The following is a 25,463-nucleotide window of genomic DNA, read 5'->3' as shown; positions in this document are numbered from 1 at the left end:
TCATTATATATCTCACAAGGACAATTACAATTCCCTTAAAATGTTTGATGTACAGAATACCAGGTATGGCCCAAAGAGAACTAGGAAAAATTGAGCTAAAGGAAAACAGGGAAATAAGACCTCTGTGTAATTTTTTTATGAAAGAATCTTCCTTTAATATTTTACAAATTGTGAAGCAATCTAAAGGAATATGGATCTACATATCAGTATTGGCAAATAATTCTTAATATTTAAATAGTTTTATAGAAACATAAAATACACGAACTAGAAGAACTCAAATCTTTTGGTCTCTGTTTACAAAGCAAGTAACTAAGACAAAAACATTAACTTGCACATGAAAGAGTCAAGACCTAAAGCCAGGTCTTCTGATTCTACATCCCACTTTGGGCAGGCTATCTGTCACTGGATAAATGTGGTTTTGCTCCACAAATGAAGGAACTCTCTGGCTATAGTAAGTATTTGAGGAGTAGTGGAAGTGAGGCCAGGAAGGGCCAGATTCCACAACCAGAGAAAAGAGGTTAAATTTTTCTGAATGGCAACAGGGAGCTAGTGTAGGTTCTTGAACAGCAGCATGGCATAAATAAGCATTTAGAAATATTAACTTGGCACAAAAGTTTAAATGGAGGATAGTGGCAAAGCTGGGAGATCAAACAGGAGCCTAAATGTAAATGAAAATAAGCTTTAAAAAATAATAATAAATCTAAGAGACATTTACATTTTCCCCCCTTTAAACTGTAAGACTCTGTACCCAACTATAGAGAAAAAGAAGGAAAAGATACTCAGTATTCAAGCCTGGGTAACTTGAAAAGTAATGTAAAAACATAGATATTGGTAAGCAAAGTTGTATTTAGAACAAAAAAATAATAATTTCAGTTTTGATTAATGAAGTCAAGTCTCCTAAATCTTAAGAAGCTAGTAGTTAGTTATTGGGAGTTAAGAGCAAGAAATTAGGAACACATTGGGTCACAATGAGAAAGGTTAAAGCTTTAGCTATACTTTCAGGAAGAATCAGATTTTTAAAAATTAAAACAGGGGCATCTGGGTGGCTCAGTGTGTTAAGCGTCATGCAGGTCATGATCTCAGGGTCCTGGGACTGAGCCCAGCATCAGGCTCCCTGGTCGGGGGGGGGGGGGGGGGGGGGAGTCTGCTTCTCCTGCTTTTCCCTCTGTCACTCCCTTGCTTGTTCTCTCTCTCTCTCAAATAAATCTTCAAAAAAAAATTAAAATAAAAGTTTTTCTCTTGCTGGCAAAAAAGTAAATATATGGTTATTTTTTTTAAAGATTTTATTTATTTATTTGTCAGAGAGAATGAGAGCACAAGCAGGGGGAGAAGCAGGGAGATGGAGAAGCAGACTCCCCGCTAAGCAAGGAGCCCGATGTGGGGCTCGATCCCAAGACCCAGGGATCATGACCTGAGCCGAAGGCAGATGCTCAACCGACTGAGCCACCCAGGTGCCCAAATATACAGTTATTTTAAATAACTCATGAAGAGCTTTTAAAAACTCAACATAAAATATTTTCCTTTAAAATAGCATGGCTATTGTATAAGTACAATATATGGCATTATATTATTTCATCATCCTTACCCATATTCTTAGAAAAGTGTTATATAGGACTTAATCATTATCTTACAGTTCAATCACTTTCCTGAGACACAGCTCTCAGTAAAATGTAGCTTTTTTTAAAACACAATGTCTCATGGTAGATACTAAAATCTTTCTGTAAAGTGCACCAGAGGTTAATGATCTACCACACAAATATAGAACAGATATCCTTTTTGGCTTTTTCAAAGCCACAGGCTTTTCTGCCTTTTGTGTTCACTTCCTGTCAAATTTAGAATTTCAAAAGGACACCAAAGAAGCTTAAAAATTTGTTTATAAGTTTGTTATCAAATTGAGACTCTAAAAATATAAGCTATTTATTATAACTGTGCTGATATGTAAAACAGGCCTTCATTTAAAATTTGGAAAAATAATATAGAGAAATGTTTTTAATCTTTTCTATGTAAAAGTACTGAAGGAAGAAATTTGCTAATGTTTGGTGACTACAGAAAGGTAGTACGACTGAATCCATTTTAATGAGTCAGCTATATTTAACAACAATTAAAGGATACTCAACTTTCTTGTGACTTACTAAAAGTAGAATAGTTAATAACTAGTACTTCTATGATCTCCATATAATAAATACTCCTCTAAAACAGTATTATTCAGAAGATATGATGCATTTAATATAGGAAAATGGAAATAAAATATTTAGGGTACCTTAATATTCCTTAAATATACATATTTATAAAAATTTTATCAGTAAATACTATGCATAACTCTTTCAGTCATGATGATGAAGGAACAAATAGGACTTGTCTTAACTAAAAAAAATTGAACAATATAAATGAAACAATAGATTTCTGCATTGAACAACAGGTAGAAAAGGACAGTAATCCCTGAGAAAAAGAAAACAAATGGTAAACCCTACCACTGCCTCAGTTTACAGCATGGAGAGAGTTCCCAGGCTACAAGGCAAAGAGAAGAAACTGAAATAAAGTCCAATGTTTTCCCTGGCAGAAAAAAAAGTTTAGAATTAAAGGAAGTCAAGGTAGCTAAAACTGGCTGCACAGAATACCAGAGAGAGTTATACAGAAAGGAAACAGTTGCAAAGAGCTCCAGAGACCTCCAGAGGGTTAAGACTTGAGCATAAGTCTTCAGAGGGGAACCTATCAGAGCATACAAACTACCCAGAGCCAAAGAAAAAAAAAACACTGGAAAAAGCAGAACCATTCCAGAAGCTAACACAGGGCCAAGAAGAGTTCTGATTTCCACCACCCAGAGTGGAAAAACCTTTTACTACATGGGACATCAGGCAGAGTACTCAGAAGGGTGTTAGAGATCAGCCACAGATTAAAGACTGCTTGGGCTTTGTCTAAAAACAACAACAGAAGTCTTGAAAAGGATCAAGTTATTTCCAAGAAACTAAATTGTGTACCAAAACACAACTGAAGCATACTGAAAGGAATACGAAAATATCCAGGATTCCATAAAGTAAAAATCACAATGTCTGGCACCTGATAAAAAAATTACAAAGCAGACCAAAAAAGGAAAAAAAAAATTAAAAAGGACAAGTATCAGTCAATAGAAACAGGCCTAAAAAGATAAAGATGTTAGAATTCATAGACAGAGACTTTCAAACTGTTATTATAACTATATTCCATATGCTCAAGAAAGTAAAGGAAAGCCCGAACATGTTTTTTCCCCCAAACATGTTAAAGAGAGATACAGAAGACATAAAAAAGGATTCAATTAAAACTTAAAGATAAATACAGTGTCTAAGATTAAAAATGCAGTAGATAGAAAAATAATAGATTAGACATTTCAGAGAAAAAAAATAAATGAACTTGAAGACATAGCTATATAAACTATCTAAAATGAAACAAAGAAAAACACCTGGGGAAAAAAACAAAAACAGAGTATCAGCGAGCTGTGGGACAACTTCAAGTCACCTGGAATCCCTGAAAGGAAAGTAGGAGAAGTCAACTAAAATATTTTAAGAAAATAATGGACAGAAATTTCCAAATATGATGAAACCTATAAAGTCCACATATCCACAATCCTTGTTGACTGTGGTTTGCTAATATTTTGTAGAGGATTTTTGTATCTATGTTCATCACAGATATTGGCCTATAGTTTTCTTTTTTCGTAGTGTCTTTGTCTGGTTTTGGTATCAGAGTAATGCTAGGCTCATAGAATGCATTTGGAAGCTTTCCTTCCTCTTCCGTGTTTTTGGAATAGTTTGAGAAGAATAGGCATTACCTCTTTTAAGTGTTTGGTGGAATTCACCTGTGAATCTCTCTGGTCCTGGACTTTTATTTTTTGGTCGTTTTTTTGATTATTGATTCAATTTCATTACTGGTAATTCGTCTGTTCAGATGACATGATACTACATATACAAAATCCTACCGACTCCATTAAAAAACTAGCAGAATAAATGAATTCAGTAAAGCTGCAGGATACAAAATTAATACCAAGAAACTGGATGCATTTCTATATACTCATAACAAAGTTGCAGAAAGAGAAATTAAGAAAACAATTCCATTTAAAATTGTACCCAAAAAAATAAAATACCTTGGTATAAACTTACCGAAGGAGGTAAAAGATCTATATCTGAAAACTATAAAACATTGATGCTACCTATAAGAAACCTACTTTAAGTATAAAGACACAAATAGGTTAAAAGTAGAAGAATGGGAAAAAATATGCCAAGCTAATATTAACGAAAGGAAAGCTGCAGTGGTTCTACTAATCAGACAAAGCAGTTTTCAGAGAAAGAATAGTACAAGGGATAAAGAGGATCACTTCATAGTAATTAAGGGGTAGATTAAAGAAGAAGACATCATAATTCTAGTTGTTTATGCACCTAAATTCTGTATGTAAGACAACGAACTAGGTATTGTGAAAAACATTTTTTTAAAAAGTTAGACAGGAGCTTTTCTTTTCAGGAACTCTCTAACCCTCTGCCCCTCCTAGAACCTCTTATCTCAGAGTCACTTCCATCAAGCATTGAAGACTTTGGTCCCTAGTTCACATTCCTCCTCTCTATCACATGTCCTAGGTGACTTCATCTCTCACTCAGCCTCTTAGTTCCTTGACCACCTCATTTCCAATGGTCTTCATCACCATTCCAAAACATTCATGTGCTCCCAAGATTATTTCTTAGAATACAGTAAACCATCCAAAATGTACTACCTCTGGAACATAAAGTTGACATCTCTTACTCTGTTAAATTTCATTAAACCTGTTTCTTACAGGGCACCTGAGTGGTTCAGATGGTTGAATGTCTGCCTTCAGCTCAGGTCATGATCTCCAGGTCCTGGGATCGAGCCTGGAGTTGGGCTCCCAGCTCAGCAGGGAGTCTGCTTCTCCCTCTCCCTCTGCCTCTCCCTGTGTTTGTGCTCTGTCTCTCAAATGAATAAATAAAATCTTAAATAAATAAATAAATAAATGAAATAAAAGCTGTTTTTTTTTAAAGATTTTATTTATTTATTTGAGAGAGAGAGAATGAGCCGGGGGGAGGAGCAGAGGGAGAGAGAGAGAGAGAAGCAAACTCTCCGCTGAGCAAGGAGCCTGATGAGGGGCTTGATCCCAGGACCTGGAGGTAAAGGCAGTCACTTTACCAAATGAGTCACCCAGGAGCCCCAATAAAAGCTGTTTCTTAAAACGTCGACTTTGTTCATCAATCTCCTCCTATGTCCTCTATGCAACTGAAATTACCACCTTACCACTTTAATCACTCCGACCAGCTTCTTCACCTTATTTGCTCCATTATCACTCTACTGCATCTGTGTAGGCAAAGCCTAAAATCCTGGGTCAATCTAGCTGTTCATTTTTTATAATCTTACATCTGGTTGCTAGGTGATGCTGGAAAAAATAATTCCACCACAAAGAGCTGGAGTGGCACTACAGATTTAAAATTTATACCTTCAAAATTTCCTTCAGTGCTACTAGGCAATCCTCATATCTTTCATCACTCAGTTCTATTATTCTCCTCAGCAACAATTTAAAATTGTGGCCACTCTCCTCAAACTTCTGACTACCGCACTTTACACTCCCTACCCCAACCCATCAACCCACCCTCAGCAAATTACCTCAGCTCTATTTTATTTAAAAAAATTAATTAAAGCATTTGATGGAAAGTTCCTCATTTTCTGCCATGGCACCCACATACAATCTTACTTGTAACTGCTTCCATTCTTTCCATTTGCCCCACAGTATTTCCCATCCCACCTTGCCTCTCCTCAAATGATCAAATGATGCCTCAAGAGATGGCATCTATTCAAGGGAACCCCTTGAATCTGGACAGGTCCTGTGACTGCTCTCACCAACAGAATACAGCTTCCAGCTATAATCCTTTCAGAAGCTTTTGGAAGCCAGCTGCTATGTAAGATGCATGAGTATCCTGAAACCAAAATGCTGTGAGATGCATAGCTTCTCGTATGAGAAGGCCAGGAGGATGAGATGCCACCTAGAGTAGGAAGGGAAGGAAAGAAAAGGTGACCATGTATTGAGGGGCAGTGAGGGGGCCAGATTTGTGAATTAGGAAGCATTGTGGAAAGGCGCCTGGGTGGCTCAACTGGTTGGGCCTTGGACTCTTGATTTTGGGTCAGGTCACGTTATTACGGTTGTGAGATTGAGCCCCATGTTGGCCTCTGCCCTGGGCGTGGAGCCTGCTTAGGATTCTCTATCTCTCCCTCTGCCCCAACCTCTCCCTCTCTAAAAAGAAAAAAGAAAAAATAGAAGCATCGTGGAAGTAGATCTTGCCCCTGACACAACACAGTCAAGGAGGAACTGCCCAGTCAAGCTCTTCCCAAATCTCTGACCCACAGAATCATGAGTAAAATCAAATGGCTGTTTTAAGCCACTAATGTGTCATCCCGCAACACAACACTCATAATGGCTCTTTTCCATCCACACTGAATCCTACTTTTCCCATCTTAAAAATAATCTTCCCTCCACCTCACACACTTGGCAGCTGTGTCTTTATTTCCCTTCACAGACAAGAACGTGGTAAAAAGCTATCCACAATCACTGTCTCCACTTTATCCCATTCACATCTCATCAAAATCCCACAACAACCTACTCCTGCCTCCACCACTTCCGTTAACAGTCCGTGCTACCATCACCAGTGGCTTCCTTGTTGCTCAAAATGAATACTTTTCAGTTCTTGCTGGCGGCTCCTACAGTATTTTAAACAGCAAGTATTCACTCAGACCTCGTAATGCTTTCTCTTTATGACACCACTTCCTCCTGTCTCTCTGGCTATTCTATTTCAATATCTTTTGTAGGCTCCTCTTTTCTGTCCAGCTTTTAAACGTCAGAGTACCTCAGGATTCTCTTTAGCCACCTTCTCTTGCTATACAGCAGCCCCCCCGACTGTGGTTTTGCTTTCTATGGTTTCAGTTACCCGCACTCAACTGAGGTATAGAAGCAGAAGATTCTCCATCTGGTGTATCATCAGAAGGCCAGTAGCAGCCTAACGCTATGTCATTCACCTCACTTCATTTCATCATATAGGCATTTTTGTCATCTCATAGCATTACAAGAAGAAGGGTAACTATGGTACAATAAAATACTTTGAGAGGAGAGAGAGACCACATTCACATAACTTTTATTACAGGATATTGTTATAATTGTTCTAATTTATTAGTAGTTATTGTTGTTAATCTCTTACTGAGCCTAATTTCTAAATTAAACTTTATCACAGGTAGGTATGTATAGGAAAAACAGAACATACAGGGTTCAATACTATTCACGGTTTCAGGCCACTGGGGATCTTGGAACACATCCCACATGGATAACATGGAATTACTGTACTACATTCTCCCCTTAGGCGATCTTATCCATTCCCCCAAACTTTAGTTACTTGGTAAAAACATACAGATTGACAGCTTCAGAGCCAGAGACCTGGGTTCAAACCACAGAGCTGCCATTTAGCTTATGTGGTTTGGACAAGTTATTGAAGTTCTTTCTAAGCACTGATTTCCTCATCTTTCTAAGCACTGATTTCCTCATAAATTATTATAAAAATTAAAGATATTAAAAGAAGTACTCACTACAATGCCTGACACAAAATAAACTGTCAATAAGGGCAGCAATTTTTGTTATTACATATGTGCCAGCAGCTCTCAGGTTCATGTTCCTAGCCTGTCTTTCCTTAGCTCCAGACACACATATCCAACTGCTACTGGAAACCTCTACTTGAATGACCTATAATCACTTCAAACTCAACATAATCAAATGAAATTCATCTTTCCAAGCAAATCTCATATGATCCCCAGTAACTTAATGAATGATACTACCTGTATGTCCTCATTAGTTGACTCCTCTTCATCCTTCACTTCCACTTATGTAATTAATTGCCACATGCATAATGTCAGATACTGTTCTGAGTACTCTACATACATTAACTCAATTTACATGAGATATGCACATGTAATAAGATATAAAGTTTATAAATGACTAGTAAGTAGTATAAACAAATTCTGTAAGGCTGCAAAGGAGGAAGAATGACTATAGACTAGGATGGTCATGAACCACAAAGCAGATGTAGAACTGAAATTCTGGTAAATAAAACGGCAGGGGAAAGTATTTTAAGTGAGGCCTATAAAGTGAACAAAGACTCAGGGACAGGCAAAAAAACACGGCTGTCTGAGTTATAATAAAAGACAAAATTAAATGGGAGATGAAAATACAAGGCAGGCATTCTCAAACATTTTGACTCATAACTCTCTTACATTCTTAAAATTATTCAAGGCCGCAAAGCTTTTGTTCGTGTAACTTAAATCTATCAATATTTATTGTAGTAGTAATTTTTAGGTAAAATTAGGTCTAATTTAAATTAAAACAAAAAATTTCTAAGAATGTAATAAACAATACAACTTTAAGATAATAATGGATTTTTTTTTTACACTACCCTAAAACTTGGCAAGTTATAGTTCCCTTAAAGGTTAGCTGCAATGTGGAATTGGGAACAATATCAGTGAACAAAAATAAACTTCATATTCTGAGACCTTAAAATTTGTTGGTATATCTTGAACTTTATTAATTTTTATGTTATGGATGTTTTTAAAAAGTTTTATATGGGTCTACCTTAAACTTTGAATAAATTTCTTACATGACTTTATAACACAATGCCTTGGTCTTTTGGAAATACTGATTCACTGAATAATGGAGATCTTACAAACACTGACAAATCTCCTTTACGATATCAAAAAGTCACATTGATTAACATACCATTGATTTCATCAGAAGTCTCTGAAGTACTGAGAAGCTGTAATGCTTACAGTGGCTACAAGCTTTACCAAATTCTAATTTTCCTTTTAAAACTCAAAACTTTACCATTGGCAATATTTATTATCGGTTGTTTTCAACAACCTGTGCTTGAGCACAGAGATTCAATAAAATTAATACTGCTTACTGCTTCATCAATGACATTCTTAAATGAAACTGATGTGTTCTGTTTTGTATTTTAATGGAGAGCTTGTGGTACTGAAGCATACAATGACGACTAGCCAACTTGATGCTATTGCTCTGACACCTGCAAAGATGCTAACACTTTTACATCATCAGTGTAAATGTCAACAGAGTAAAAAAGATAAGTAATATCTTAATAGCAGTATAAAAATACTTTTTACCTTGCAGATTCCCTAAAATGATTGCAGGGACACCAGCGACTCTAAGACCACACTTTGAACTGCTGATGGAAGAAAAAGGGAGGCGACAAAGCTCCCAAAAGAGATCTCTGAGGCATCAAATAGTTGACCTAAAGTTCCCATTCTAAAAACCTGCACCTGATTCCTTTGACCCTCTTCATATGTTGGATAATTTTAGAATTGTATCCTGGACATAATAAATGTTAAGTTGTGAAGATTTCTGGGTTCTGTTATTTTTTTCTCAAATAAGCACTGCTTCATTCTGTTTTTAAGCACGTAATTATTTTCACTGAACCTGAACTGTAAACTTTTTATTTGGGCACCAGCTCCTGTCTCAGTTCAGATCTTCTTTCATTAAGCTGCTGTTAATCCATTACACTGCAATAATTCAGGTTTCACACAGAGAAATAGCTAGACAGGATTTGTCTACTCTCTTCAGCAGCCAAGGTTTCCCCAGCTTCTGTTTTCTTAGTTTCCCTGGCTCTGGCCAGAAAGACTGCAGTTTTCTTCTCACTGGCACCCCCTCCCCGTCCGGTTACACTTCCCCACTTAGCTAAAAACTTCCTTCCCAGGCTCAGAGCTCCTCTTCTCTCCTGAAAAGTCTGTCTATCCTTCCTGTCCAGAGATTTCAGGCAGTTGGCTTTCCAAATCATGTAGAGGTTTTATAACTGTCTTTTTTGAAGGGAGTCATATGGCTGGATCTTCCTCCATCATCACCAGATGCATAGGTCCCTCACAGAAGGTTTCTGTTTGAGTTAGCATGATGATATTTGCATTTTAAAAAAGATTTCTCTGGTTGCTGCCAGAGAAACAGTCTTAAGGTAGTTAGAGATGCAGGGAGATCAATAGGAAGAGTCCACAATATTCCCGGGAAGAGAGACCATTTAGAAAATAAAGTACCTTGTGTATCTTGGTTTACAAAGGTTTTATTGAGAAAAATCTGATGAATTTTGAATATACTAAAAATAAGATATCCGAATCTCACTTCATTATCTGCTGGCATTATAAACTGCTTAACAGATTTAAAAGGCCTAAACATCTGGAAGTCATTTAATCTAACCCTTAGGTATGGTTTGTTCTAAATCACCTCTAATTCCTTTAAATTTCCAGGGAACAAGATTTCACCAGGTTTTTCAATAGATTGTTTAGCATTTTATACTTATATATTGCCTGTTAATCTCTCTGGGATCAAAACAAAGAAAGGTGTGCTTTTTCTTTCAAATTATTCTGTTCTTGATTTATTATTTCTCAAGACTGTGAAGCAAAGATGCTGGAACCCTTCCCCATACAACCATTAAAAACACGATGATGTTTCTTCTTTTACTAAATAATTAGGAGGGAAAAGTAAGTAGTACCTCACTTGATGTTTCCCTAGGTAAACAATACTGTTTGAATCTACAGTTTAATAAAAAATTCTTATTGTGATACAGAATCATCAGACTATTAAAGTTTGCTCTGATTCTTAATCTGAGTGCTGGTAACAGGAGTGTGTTCAATTTATGAAAAATTCAAACTATAAACTTGTAATACATACTTTTCTGTATATATGTTATATTTCAGTTTAAAAAAAAAGTCTGTGAAAGCTCAAATATATCTATGATATGTATGTACCTTCTCTAAAATGTCAATTATTCTCAAAGGAAAATTTCATAGTATTCCATTTGTGTGGTATGACTTATCGTCATGGTTACTCTAGTCTCTTAAAGATTAAAAAAGTAAAAATTTTAAAAGTAAAAAAATGTTTTTTAAAAGTTCAAACATTAAAAATATATGACAGTAAAAATCATCTATAATATTATCTCCTAGAGATATGAACCACATTTAAAATTTAAATGTAGAGGCTTATGACTTCCACATCCTATTATTAAATTATACACTTCTGACTTTGGGCATGTCACTTTTTCTCCAAAAATTCTCAAAAACAAAGGGATATTGTTTAGAATCCTAGAACACCAGTAATTGAAATAAAAAGGCTTGAGCACAAGCAATTTATAAACAGTAAATTTCTATTTCCTCCACAATTTTCAGAGCCCATGTCTTTTCTGTATCTTCACAATGTCTACCCCAATATAAGCCATGCTGCAGATGTGTACTGATGGGAAAAAAATAATTCTCTAAAAGAAATAAAAAGTCACTTTCATATGATATAGTAATGTCTTTATTTCCATGTCTAGAAGGAGAGGGCACATCAGCCTCTGAAAAGTACTTCTTACTTATTATATTTATTTATTTATCTATTGATTCATTTTTGTCATTCTCACTTAATCCCCCAGAAACCCCCTAGATTTCTAACCATTCCTTTTTTTATAAAGTAGAAGCTCCTGTATAATGGAGTTACTAAATTCAATTATAGCAATGTAATGGCTTTCTATCAACTTCCCCTACTTCTCTCCTGTTCTATCTGCTCTGCTCATACAGCAGCACAAGAAGACACTAAGAAATAAGTTATCTCTTAGCCATTAAGTTTTTAAAACATCAAAAAATTAAAACTAAGGATTACACATACAGAGTAGAATTCTAGTGTAACTAAAGTCTTAATGTTTTCATTGACATTTCTATATACCGGCATAAATGAAAAGTTATATGCTTAGCAAGCAACACAGTTTCAAAAGAAACCAACTCTACATTAATCTACAAATCTGATGAGTCATAAAGTATTACCCAACTATGCAGATTAAAACAGCATAACATAGAAGAACTTCAAATAAGAATTTTACTACTACTACATAGAAAATGTCATCTTTATGAACAAAAGCCTTATCAATAGCTTATATGCTATAAATAGAATACCTAGAGAATAAGATTTGTGCTCCTATAATGCTATAAACAATAACTATAATTGAACAATAGTGTATATTTTTGGACTACCTTTAATGATAGAACAAAAAGAAATACAAATAAATTAAACCAGAAAACTGTACTTTGTTAAATCACCTAAATAACATAATTCCAATTTTTACCACTTTGTTGGAATTTAACAGCATTTAAATTTTCAAACATGACACCTCTATTTTAAATATACTGCTCAAATAATTTAAGGAGTTCTGCTTTGTTTTAAAGTGCCATGTTTTAATTAAAGGTATTCCTAAATAAATCATTGTATCAAATGGTCTGGGGAGCCCAACTAAAAGAAAACTCCATTTTAATATTCCACTTAACTCTTGGGCTATACACTGAAATTGCATTATTCATTAACTTGCATATTTGCTCTTGAGGTAAATTTTAGCAAATATCTCTCACTAACAGATAATTGTTATCCATTTGCATATTAATATCTTCAATTATTTTAGCTATTTACTTACAGAGAGCCATGCAAGTGATTCCATGATTCGATGTTCACATCGTTCTAAATGTTTTATCATTTCTCTGGTCAAGTTGGCTTCTGCTTTGATAAAACTTTCAATCACTTTGTAAAAATCAAATGCTTTTAAATTAAGTACATTCAGAATCCATGGGAAGGACAAATCTGTTCCAGTATCAAGATTCTGAGATGTACTTCCTAAAAATGAAAGAAAAAATGTAACTTAGGTATGAAATGTTAAGCCTTAAATTACGTATTTTCAGTTTGGAAGGTTTTATCAAACAAAAATTTTAAAACACAGAAGAAAAGCTAAACGAAAATTTTTATTTAGAGCAGTGTTGTTTTTTTTTTTTTAGTTTTGTTTTTTAAATTTTTTTTAAGTAGTCTCCATACCCAACATGGGACTTGAACTCACGACCATGAGATGGAAAGTTGTGTGCTCTACTGACTGAGCCAGTCAGGCACCCATAGAACAGGATTTTTTCCATAGACTCATAGGAAATAGACTTCTAAATTCTGAGTGTATGTGCACATATCTTTTTCCTAAATAGAGGGCTCATGCTTATATCAAATTTTCAAGGGTTTAAATAGTCTAAACATATCAGAAACAGGTTTAATATCTAACCAGCAATGCATTAGCATATCCATTTTCACGATCTCATTAATCCCTGATGTGGGGAGGGAAGGATTCTTTAAGATTTGCTAATTCGGTTAGAAAATGATAACTCTTTCAAAGGTGCATTTTTTGGTTATTAATGAGGATTCATAGTTTTCCATATATGTTTCTCTTTTATTGTGTATTTGTATGATTAGGTAAATTTCCTTTTTTTTTTGCAAACAAAACTTCTTAACATTTGCAAAATTATTTGCAAAACAATACATGTCTAAAATTATATTTAGGAAGAAAATACCATGAGTGGCCTCTGTTTATCTTGTGGACTCTAGCTCTAACCTTTGGTTTCATGACCATAGAATCTATAGCAGTGTTTCCATATAGGTAAATGCTACTTGTTTGTACTCCTTTGGTAATTTACAATCTCCTGTCTTGGAGGGATTTCAATAGGTACATTTCCTGGACTCAGGATAGCCCAGAATAAGAGCCTAGTGAAGTACTATTACCAAGATGACCTGAAATAATTCAGATAATAATCCATTTAATGATTTATGGTGACCAACTGCATTCTTCAGTATATACCAATCTACATTATGCATATTGCCTCCTTAACTCCACCCCCCCCAAAAAACACACCACATCTTGGATAAATTTTTTTAACTTTAAATTGAACTAAAATGTTTATTTACTAAAATTTAACTTACTGCTATATGTAGCCATTACAACCTCAAGGGCGCATGCCAACAAAGACATATGAAAGATGTTGTCATTCAGCAGTTTGCTAAAGGAAAAGAAAAGAATGACTTTGAAACATTTATTTTTATAAAAAAGAAGGAACTGTTTTACTAAAACTAAAAAATTTACCTAAAATTTTGAATGGATAATCGTTCTTCTTCCTAAAACAGATTTAAAAAATGTTTAGCTGATGCCTTTTTTGTGTCAGGATTGAATTTTTTTCTATTATGCTCTTTTTAACTTACCGATTTAAGCATGGATTCCATTACTCGGTAATACAATCGGACTCCAACTTTGTATCGCTACAAAGAAAAAAAATTAGATTCCACTAGTTTAGAAAATCACAATTATTAATTTTTATGAAGGTTTCTCTTTAAACACATTTCTGATACTTCTTAGGAATATGAATACCAAGAGATCACAAAAGCTAGCTTGTCTAAAACTCAAGACTTCCAAAAAATGATGCGTAACATTCCCAATAAATTATCAAGAGGGAAGGTCCAGTACTTGGTTTTCGTTTTCCTTCATTCTGCTTCAGCCTTCATCATTCAACAGAAACACACACACAGGATATGTTACACACCTGGTACTATTTTAAACATTTTACATACTAATGTGATACTTCTTGTGGCCTAGAACATGTATTTTCTTTTTTTTTTTAGAACATGTATTTTCAAGATAACTCTCCAGAATTGAGAACAGTCTGTCCATAAAACTGTCATTGCAAAAATTGGACCCAACTGATCAGCAAAAAGTTTTAACCAAATAAATAATTCCTATTAGTTCAAAGAATAACCAAATTTTAGATAAATAACACACAAGCCATATTCCTTCATTCAAATTACAAGCATAAATTTCATACACAACCAAAAAAGACTTCTAAACACTATTATTTAAAACATGGTTAGCATAAAAAAATATAACCTCACTACACTGAAATGTATATAGATTACAGTTTTCAAACATATTTTTATATGTTATCTCACTAATGCCAACAACAAAGCAGAGCAAATATAGAAACCTGAATCTCTGAGAAGTTAAATGACAGCTCATAAATGGTAGAACCAGATATAAACCCAGGGTTATGATTCAGAGCCCATACTCATACCCAAAGTATAGGTTGTAGATTTTCTGAAATAATAATAGTAATAGTAAAACTAATATCACTCAATAATATCACCAATAATAGCATGTATATGTCCCATTTATCTAAGTATATGCATTCATGAATATTCATATATGTAGAAGCCAAAGAATATATACAAAAATGTAACAGCATCAAAGATTTTAACTTTTTTGTACTTATATTTTTTAAACATCTACATTTTTTCTAAAACTTTCTACATGTTTACTTTTGGTTTCTGTAATGGTGTAAAGGGAATTTTGTTATAAAGTTTTCCATGAACAGTAGCATACACAGGCAGCTGAGATACAGAATCTACCAATATAGGACAAATACTATTATAATACTTTTACAAATTGGAAAGATATCTCATTTCTGGTTATTTCCTATATAGTGACACTAATCAAAATGACTCAAGTTACCTGTGACCCAATTTCCATACATCCCTGTCCCACAGCTTTAGCAAATTTCTCTTTAAAGATGTATCCAACATCCTTCACTCTTTTCAGGATACTTTCCTTTGGATTCACTGTGCAGTTCTTTAAAGAGGAAAAACATAAATCGATGTTGAGGATACTGTTTAATCAGAATTAACATTGCCTGTCCTATAAGATATAATTTTCACTTTCAATTATTTATACCATGGAAACACTTCCACAAAAACTAGGTAAACACAACTACTGAAAATAAGAACATGAAGAGTTCCATTTTAAGATGTTAGTGACCAAAAAATACTAGCGACCAAAAAACCCCATTATCTAAATTTTCTGCTGCTAAGTTAAAGAACAGATTTGTTAGCCTTTCCACCCATCAAAAAAAGTCTCATAGATGTTATAAACTAACACCATGGAAATACAAAGGATCATAATTGACTACTATGAACAATTATACACCAACAAACTAGAAATTCTAAAAAAATTTAAAAAAAGATAAATTCTTAGAAACATACAACCTACCAAATCTGAACCATGAAGAAACAGAAAATATGAACAGATTGATTAATAGTAAGGAGGGTGAATCAATAATCAAAAACGACCCAAGTAACAGAAGTCAAGATCCAGACAGCTCCAATGATGAATTTTACCAAACATTCAAAAAAGAATAACAAAACTTCTCAAGCCCCTCCAAAAGAATAGAAGAGGAGGAAACACTTCCAAACACACTTTACAAAGCCAGCATTACCCTGACATCAAAACCAGACAAGGACACCACAAGAAAAGGCCAATATCCCTGATGAATGTAAATGCAAAATCCTCAACAAACTATTAGCAGACCAAACTCAACAATCCATTAAGGGATCATATACCACAATCAGGTGAGATTTATTCCAGGGATGCCAGGATGTTTCAACACTCACAAATCAGTGTGATACATTAACAAAATGCAGGATAAAAATCATATGATCATCTCAATAGATGCAGAAAACACTTGACAAAATTCAACATCCCTTTATGATAAAACCTCTCAACAAAGAGTGTATAGAGGGAATATACTTCAACATAATAAAGGCCATATATGATAAGCCCACAACTAATATTGTACTCAACAGTGAAAAGCTGACAGATTTTCCTGTAAGAGCAGAAACAAGACAAAGAAGCCCACTCTCCCCTTACTCAACATAGTACTGAAAGTCCTAGCCAGAGCAATCTGGCAAGAAAACTAAGAGGCATCCAAATTGGAAAGGAAGAAGTAAAACTGTGTTTACTGACACATGACATGATATTATATTTAAAAAAAAAAAAAACCTAAAGACTCTATCAAAAAACTGTTAGAATAAACTAATTCAGTAAAGTTGCAGGATATAAAATCAATAGACAGAAATCAGGCTTGTTTCTATGCACTAATAATGAACTAACCAGAGAAATTAAGAAAACAATCCCATTTACAAATGCACCTAAAAGAATAAAATACCTAGGAATAAATTTAAGCAAGGAGATGAAAAACCTGTACTTGGAAAACTATAAGGCATTGATGAAAGAAACTAAAGAAGACAGAAATAAATGCAAAGATATTTCATGCTCATAGATTGGAAGGATTAATATTGTTAAAATGTCCATACTATTCAAAAATAAGAACATGAAGAGTTCCATTTTAAGATGTTAGTGACCAAAAAATACTAGCGACCAAAAAACCCCATTATCTAAATTTTCTGCTGCTAAGTTAAAGAACAGATTTGTTAGCCTTTCCACCCAAATTTTAATAATTCTCCTGACTTTATCCAATTTCCATGGATGAGTTTTTCAGTGAGTCCTAACCCTCATTTGAATTTAAATAAGGAGTGAAGAAGCAAGCAAGTAACACAGATGCTAGTTTTCATTATCTCCTTCTCTCTCCCTTTTGTGTAAATAGCAGTGGCCCTTCAGATGTCAAACTCAGGTCTACGGGAGTTGTAAACTGCAATGCACACAGGTCCAGCAAGAAATGTAAATAAAAATGGGCTGAATATAGGATAAAAAAGACTGTAGAGATATGACAAATGTTAAATCCTATTATCACATTCAAAGAAAAGATTGAAAAAGCAGAAAAGATCTATAACAAAACAACAGTTAGATTCACAGATTTCTTTTTTTTTTTTTTAAGATTTTATTTATTTATTTGACGGAGAGACAGCCAGCAAGAGAGGGAACAGAAGCAGGGGGAGTGGGAGAGGAAAAAGCAGGCTCCCAGCAGAGGAGCCCCATGCGGGGCTCGATCCCAGAACGCCGGGATCACGCCCTGAGCCGAAGGCAGACGCTTAACGACTGAGCCACCCAGGAGTCCCTAGATTCACAGATTTCTTAAATAGCAACAAAGAGAACCAGGAATAGTAAAGTATGATCTACAAATATCTAAGAGAAAGTAAACATCAATCTAGACTAAAGATTCAGCTAAACTATCTTATAAAAAATAAGAGTAAAGATACCTTAAGACAAAAAACAAAACAAAAACCTTGTAAGTTCACCCCAAACTATCCCTCACTAAAGGAATTATTAAAGTATGTATCTGAGGAGGAAAGAAAATGAAATCAGAAATGAGGTCTAAGTTGCAAAAAAGAATGATGAGCAAGGCAAACAGCAAACATGAAAAAAATCTAGAAATAACACTACCAAAATAATATAATACTACCAATATCTAATTTGGAGGGTTGAAAAAGGCAAGAAGTAAGGTAAGAGACAAGGACGTGTTGGTTGGGAGATATTTTTTAAAATTCTCAGTATTTTAACTTTTAATTTCAAATTTCTTTGTCAAGATAACACAATAATAACGTTTCATTTATGGCTTACATTAAAATAGGAAATCAAATTTTCTGATGGTTGATCACTTGCTGAATTTAAGATCATCATTAATTGTTGGATAGTATTCATAACAGTCCTGGACAAAAAAAAAAAAAAAAAAACAGGAAGAAATATTAAGCAATGAAGGAAAACAAATAAACAAAATGTATCTTTTTCACAAGTTAAATCAATCTTTCAAACTACTTCCTAATTATCTTTAAGAAGTTCTCTGAAATAAGACTTTACAAAACCCTTAGTGTACTGTTGCTTACAAGGAATGACATTTTTTTTCCTCTCATTCTTTTTTTTTAATTAGCATACAATGTATCATTGCTTTCAGAAGTACAAGTCTGTGATTCATCAGTCTTATACAACACCCAGTGCTCATTGCATCACATGCCCTCCTTAATGTCCATCACTTTATCCCATCCCCCCATCCCCTTCCCCTCCAGCAACCCTCAGTTTGTTTCCTATGATTAAGAGTCTCTTATGGCTTATCTCCCTCTCTGGTTTTGTCTTGTTTAATTTTTTCCTCTCTTCCCCTATGATCCTCTGTTTTGTTAATCCCACCTATCAGTGACATCATATGGTAATTGTTCCACCCACATAGTTGCAAAAGGGAATTACATTTTTTTTAAACCTTTAAGAAAGAACATGTTCATAATCACTAAGCTTATAATTGAAGAACTGATACATTTATTTACTAATAAAACTACATTTCAATAAAACATTAATTGGCCAAATTAATGATATTTTAAGAAGAAAACATATAAACCGGTATCAAAATGATAATTTTTTAAGAAAAACATTATTACAATCAAATATTAAAGTTTTTCAAATAAAAATGGTAGGCTATATCATAATTCAAATGAAGAAGCATGTGACTTTCCATTATAGAGGTCTTCAGATGCAAGCGTACATAATTTTAGAAGTCATCACTGTGAAAGCATGAAATTGGGTCAGTCCCTTAAGATTTCTTTAATTCTGTAATTTTGTGTGTGTGTGTTGTACAGTAAATACTAATGTTCCAATTTTGGAGTATCAGGACATTACTACTGTAGGTACTGTTTACTGATGCAAAGAAATATAGAATGTTTATGGCTGAAAGACTCCTTAAATATTATTTAGCAAACATGCTCAGTGAGCATTTTTTTCTTTTTTCTAACCTCAGTAAGAATTAGAACCGATGTCATTTGCTCAGCTTGGAAAAAAGAACTTGTCTTTAAGTCTTTTAACCTCTTTGGTGAAAGTTGCCATTTAGGAAAAAAGATGACAAATAATCCTGATATTTTTTTTGTATCTTCCTTATTATTACACCAAACTATTGTACCTCTCTCAACCGATATTTTTACTTCCTCACCTTTCAAATATTATTGCTTCTATAACTTTTATATCTTCTAATCCACTTAAGCCCACGATGTCTAAAGCCACAAATAACTGCTAACAGCAAAAGATCTTTCTCAATTGTTCTGACACTTGATTTCCTTGACGTATGTGACACTCAAACACCTGCTCTTTCCTAAAATTCCCTCCACCCCTTAGATTTTTTGGCTCCATTCTCTGGGCAGCCCTCTCATTCTCTTTAATTAGTATTTAAATGCTAGCATTCTGGGTGTTATACACAACTAATGAATTGTTGAACACTACCTCAAAATCTAATGATGTACTATATGTTGGCTAATTGAAATAAATACATAAACACATAAATACATAAATAAATAAATACATGCTAGCATTCTTTAGGGCTCAGCCCTTAGCCAGCCATTCTTGCCATTATACCTTTACTTCAGGCAAACTCATCTATTTTTATGGTTTTAACTTTCCTGAATGATTCTCAAATCTGTAAGATCCGTATATCCTACTACTTAGTACTTCTTCGTGTCCCATAAATGCCTCATGAATAATATTCTAAGTATGAATTCATCAAATATTTATCAAACCTGTTCTTGTTCCTTCATTCCAATTGCCTACTCTTGGTTCAGATCTTCAGCATTTCTCAGCTGAATTACTGCAATAGAGCAGTCCAAGGATTTTGACTCACTATGTGTATGGTAGTAGGGTCTAAGCATCTGTAGTTTGGAAAAAAACCTCCTCAGGTTACTCTAATTTGCACCCTTGGTTAAGAACCACTATGACAGATTGACAGGTCTATTTCTCACCATGTCCTCCTTAGTCCATCCCCTCACAAAATACTACCACATAAACTTTCAAAAATCAAGTCTAATTTTATCCTTACCCCTATTTAACACCCATATATAGCAACAGGCCAAATCGGGCACAAGCTAAAGTCCAAACTTATGAGTATGGCATATGAGGCCCTTCAGGATCTAGTATTCACCCTCCTCTCCTGCCATTTCATCTTCCTATTTAGTGAGTCAATACAGAGCTGCTAATAGTTCCACAGACACATCGTGTTGTTTTATACTTCCATGCCTTTGCACATGCTATTCCTACTCCCTAAAATGCCAGTCTCCTGTGTCACAGACTTTCATGTTTCAAAATTCAGTTCAATAAAGTCCCTTCTTCATAAAGTCCCTTCTGTGCCATCTCATTGGTTTGTCAAAAGTTTATTACTATATTTTACACTTCTACAGAAATGTATCTTTATATGTCTGCATAGTCATTTGAAAAATATTACTGATTGCCCACTATGTACCAAATATTACCCTAGGTCCTAATTATTAAATGGTGAACAAAAAAGTCATGGTCCACATGATATCAAACTTAAAGGCTACTATGGGTATTGGCGAAAACAAGCAAACAAACAAATTAATTTTTAATTACAAATTGTGATATACACTATGAAGGAACAGAACAGGATACTATGAAAAAGAAGAATAAAAGAAAACACTTCAGAGAGAAATCTTTTAAAAAGTAATATTTGTGCTGAACCTAAAGGAAGAGTAGCTATTGGTAATTCACAGAAGCAAAAAAAAAAAAAAGAAGGAAGAGTTTCAAGAAGAGGGACAAGCAAGTGTGGAAGTTCTCAAGTACAAAAGAAGAGCCTGGAGCATTCGGGAAACTAGCTAGTACATAATGAGCAGGAAAACAAGATGAGCTTAGAGAGCTAACAGAAGCTGGATCATGTAAGGTCTTGTAGGCACTGTGAGGGAGTCTTGTAGGCACTGTGAGGGAGTCTTGTAGGCACTGAGAAGGAGTGTGCTGCAACAGGAAGCAGTCGAAAGGTTTGACAGCAGCATGAACATGATCTGACTCAGATTTCTAGAATATTATTCTGGGGCTCTTTGGAGAAAATATTTGGTGCGGGGAGAGAGGAACAGAGAGGAGAGTAGCAAGTAGCAAGATCACTTAGTAGGGTACTGCAAAAAATCCAAAACAAAGAGGAAGAGATCCTGGACAAAGGTGGTGAGAGTGCAAATGGAGGACAGGAGAGGGACTAGAGATATTTTAAAGGCAGAGTCAATAAGACTTAACAGCAGGTTAGATGTGGGAAGTGAGGAAAAGGACAGAAAAATGGTTTTAATCCCTCTAATTTGTATGCAGAGCAAAGGATGATGATATATTTTTTTCCTTTATTTACTGAGATGAAACACATTCCCATTCTAGGTTATATTCCTTAAGGTCAGGCAGAACTAGGTTTAATAATCATATCCTCAGCAACTAGTAAAATACCTGGCAGGGAAAGAGCATTCAATATATATTTGTTGCATGTATATATAAACATATAACAGAACAAACAAACAAACTCAAAGTACTATAAGGCATGAAATAAATAATTATAATGAAAATCAAAAGTAATAAAATTCATACCTAACTGGAGTCTGTGGAAGAATCACATTCACCTCTTCATCAGAGTTACTTTTTCGTGGCGTTCTCTGCATTTCAAAACTAAATAATGATAAGCAAAGTCATTCAGATTGAAAATGCACAATTTGTTTTTCATGAGTCAAAAGAGCAGTAGTATATTACTTGTTGCCTCATACCATCATACAAAATGGTAAGTCAATAACAGAAGAGATAGGAAACAGATGATACAAAAGCTGCTTAAACAAATAAAATTTTATGTTTTTCACCATTGTTTTTAAGTTGGGTTTCTTCCACTAGGTTTATGAAAAACAGGGTTACCAATCATTAACAATTTTTTAAAAGTGGAAGTTAGATGTTATCTCTAGATGTTAGATGGTATTATGAACCAAGCTGTTCAGTATTAAAAAATACCAAAGTCCAAGTTTTTCAATCATTATGCCTTCCAAAAACTTTACTTTGACTTAAATAAAATTTGAAACATGTTATTTGTGTTTAACCTACAAATTATATATTTTTTCAGTTACATATTAAAAGATTTCATGCTAAAGACATAAAATTAAACATCTTTATAATCATTCAAATTTTTTTGTAATTACTCTCAATCATTCCTACTTTAGAATTCTACATAATTCAAGAGAATATACTTTTATATTAACATTTAAAAAAAAAAAAAAAAAGAACCAAGCAAGTAATAGCAGATGAAAGGGTGGGAAAAAGAGAGACCACTACTTAAGTAAACTAATTACTTCAACAATTCTTTTAGTGTACGTTTTAAAATTAAATTCAGCTTAATAAAAAAAATAGTTGCTATAGAGGACAATTCACATTAAATCTCTATTTGTATATTATATGCTTAGAATACTGTTCACCTTATTATTAGCTTTATAGAAAGGCATTTGAAGTAACTTATTATAAATGATAAAGATCATGAAGTTAAATAAAAACCTATTTAATCTAACTATATTAAAATCAATCTATAGCAAAAGCATCTCAACAGGTAAAATCAGACCACGTACAATACCTGTCTATAGGATCAGCCTGAAGAGTTTTATCATGATCCAGAAATAATCTTGCATCAAGATCTTTGTTTTTAAGGTAAATCTCTTCATATTGTTTAGAGAGACTTTCCACCTCAAAAGAAAAAAAATACTGATGATTATCCTTTTCATATCATTACAACTCTCAGTCCACAGAAGTATAGATTTAAGAATCTTTGTACATATACTTCATTTTATAATATACAGAGTTCACATGCAAAAAAAATAAAGCGTATCTAAAAGTGCCATTAAAAATTGCTATTTTTAACTCTAATTTTAAACCAATTTTACACATGCATCTCACTTATTAGAATTTTATGTAGATGATCACCAATAACACAAAACAGTAGGTATTATTATAACCACTTAATTGCCAAGGTCCTCCAAACATCCCATACATCTCTCACTTCTAATCTTCCACTATGCTTATCAATATAAAAATATTTTTCAAACATAACAAATCTCTTGATTACATATTCTCCCTACCTTTTTTAAATCGTTTGATGCACTCTAACTCCCTTTAGTTAAGTGTCTTGGACAGGAGCATTTGCTCAATTAATTGGCCCAATTAATATATTTGCACAATGTATTCCTAATCTCAGATACTTCTTCATTTGCTAGAATCTGTAATTCTTTTATAAGTCCTGATTGATAATTTTCTAATTTAAAAACCAATACCCAACAGACAACTATTCGGCATGACTTCTACTATGACTTTTTTTTTTTAATCAAAAATTTTATTTATTTATTTGTCAGAGAGAGAAAGACAGAGTACAAGCTGGGGAAGCTGCAGGCAGAGGGAGAAGCACGCTCCCCACTGAGCAAGGAGCCTGATGTGGGACTTGGTGCCAGAATCCTGGGATCATGACCTGGGCCAAAGGCAGTCACTTAACCAGTTGACTGGAGCCACCCAGGCACCCTTCTGCTATGACTTTTAAAGTCTGAGGGTTTCTAACCTAAGAGAACTAAAATTGCATTTCAAAAAGAGCGGCAGGAAGAAATCCAGTTAAACGTAAATTTTTTGACAAGTTTTAGGTATTTAAGGTAAAACAGTCATTCGGGTTAAGCTTAATCATTGTTCCTGCCTGATCTTAGTGAGGCACTAATTATCAGTCATTTATTTGATTGGCAGCTATTAGTGCTATATGAAAAATGCTGGGGTAAATGAAAGGTTTATCTTAAGATTTCTATTACATCCTATGTAATCCTTTCTAAAGGAAGAAAGATTACAATGAGTGTCCAAACTTCTTTAGAGCTCTGAACAGCCCATATTTTGGTATATCAGTTAATAAGAAAACTCAGTAATACAACGTTTGGCCCCTTTTCTTGCCTCTCTAGTCTATCTCACCGGTCTTCTGCCCTGCATCCCCATCTTAACGAATTAGTTGGAGTTCACTGAACACACCGCACTATCCCATATCACTGTCCCTTTGAATCTATAATTTCTAACACTGGAAATGCCATTTCTCATAAAGCTTATTCAGCTCAGAAATCACACCTCCAAACAGTTTTCCACAAAACCTATATGCCCCACTTTGGATTAGGTGGCCCTCCTCTGAGATATCACAGCAACTTGTGCATACTTCTACCAGACTCCTGCTAGTGTTCTCTTTCTTTGTTTTTCTCCCACCAACACCTGAATGACAGAGACTGGGAGTTAATCTCTTATGGATAATATCTAGCACAATGCCTGCCATATATTAAGCATTCAATAAATAACTGTTGGATGAGTACGTTTATTGATTCAAGGACTAGCCACGAATTTAGGTCACAGAATCAGCAGACTAGATATCTGATTTCATGTCTTTTGGTCTTGGTAACTACTGCCAGGTGCTTCTAAGCATCCTTTTCATCATTTATCTAAGCATCCTTTTCTCCACATATTTCGTCTTACCACATAAAGCTCTCAGTTGTTCTGTTCTCACTGAAGAGCAAGACATTTAAGGCAAAATGTGAAAAGAAACAGATAGATGGATGGCACACCACTAAGGTAAAACATTTCTGCAATATAATCACAGCCGTTTCAACTGAATGTATTTTCAATTAAGTAGTTTAAATATCAAGAGATGCTTCACAATACAGTGATGCCGGTCATGTTGGTGGCCTCAGTCCGCGGATCCTACGCTTAAAGATGCAGAGCAAATTAGAATCAAATGTGATTGTGCGTATTTAGTTATACTTAAATATGGCGGCATTCAGAAATTCAAAAGCCTACACTTTGTTTTTTGAAAAATTTCAGTACAAATAAATTTTTAGCACAAATTACAAATGCTGCTTATTTATACACGTGAATATATATTCAAAAGGTTTTTGTTACTTATATAAAGTTGGTTCACCAAAATTCTACTTAGATTTCTTTCCTTGGACAAAAAATATTTAATAAAAAGTAATTTTAAATTAGACAGTGGGGTGTCTGGGTGGGTCAGTGAGTTAA

The 25,463-nt window shown here is 34.2% G+C and overlaps 1 protein-coding gene across 1 annotated transcript in view; it reads right to left on the bottom strand.

Moving 5' to 3' along the window:
* RB1 (RB transcriptional corepressor 1) overlaps window positions 1–25,463 on the bottom strand; it is a 151,878-nt gene that overhangs the window by 64,943 nt on the left and 61,472 nt on the right. The window contains exons 10-17 of the mRNA XM_026493268.4: window positions 23,014–23,123; window positions 21,996–22,073; window positions 18,234–18,321; window positions 15,393–15,509; window positions 14,093–14,149; window positions 13,977–14,008; window positions 13,817–13,893; window positions 12,501–12,697 (exon numbers count right to left, since the gene is read on the bottom strand). Of these exons, the coding sequence (XP_026349053.1) occupies window positions 12,501–12,697; window positions 13,817–13,893; window positions 13,977–14,008; window positions 14,093–14,149; window positions 15,393–15,509; window positions 18,234–18,321; window positions 21,996–22,073; window positions 23,014–23,123 (756 nt within the window). The remainder of the gene's footprint in view (window positions 1–12,500; window positions 12,698–13,816; window positions 13,894–13,976; window positions 14,009–14,092; window positions 14,150–15,392; window positions 15,510–18,233; window positions 18,322–21,995; window positions 22,074–23,013; window positions 23,124–25,463) is intronic.

Source organism: Ursus arctos, unplaced genomic scaffold, assembly GCF_023065955.2.
Source record: "Ursus arctos isolate Adak ecotype North America unplaced genomic scaffold, UrsArc2.0 scaffold_10, whole genome shotgun sequence".
In the NCBI taxonomy this organism is placed as follows: Eukaryota; Metazoa; Chordata; class Mammalia; order Carnivora; family Ursidae; genus Ursus; species Ursus arctos.
This window is presented reverse-complemented; position numbering and strand designations above follow the sequence as displayed.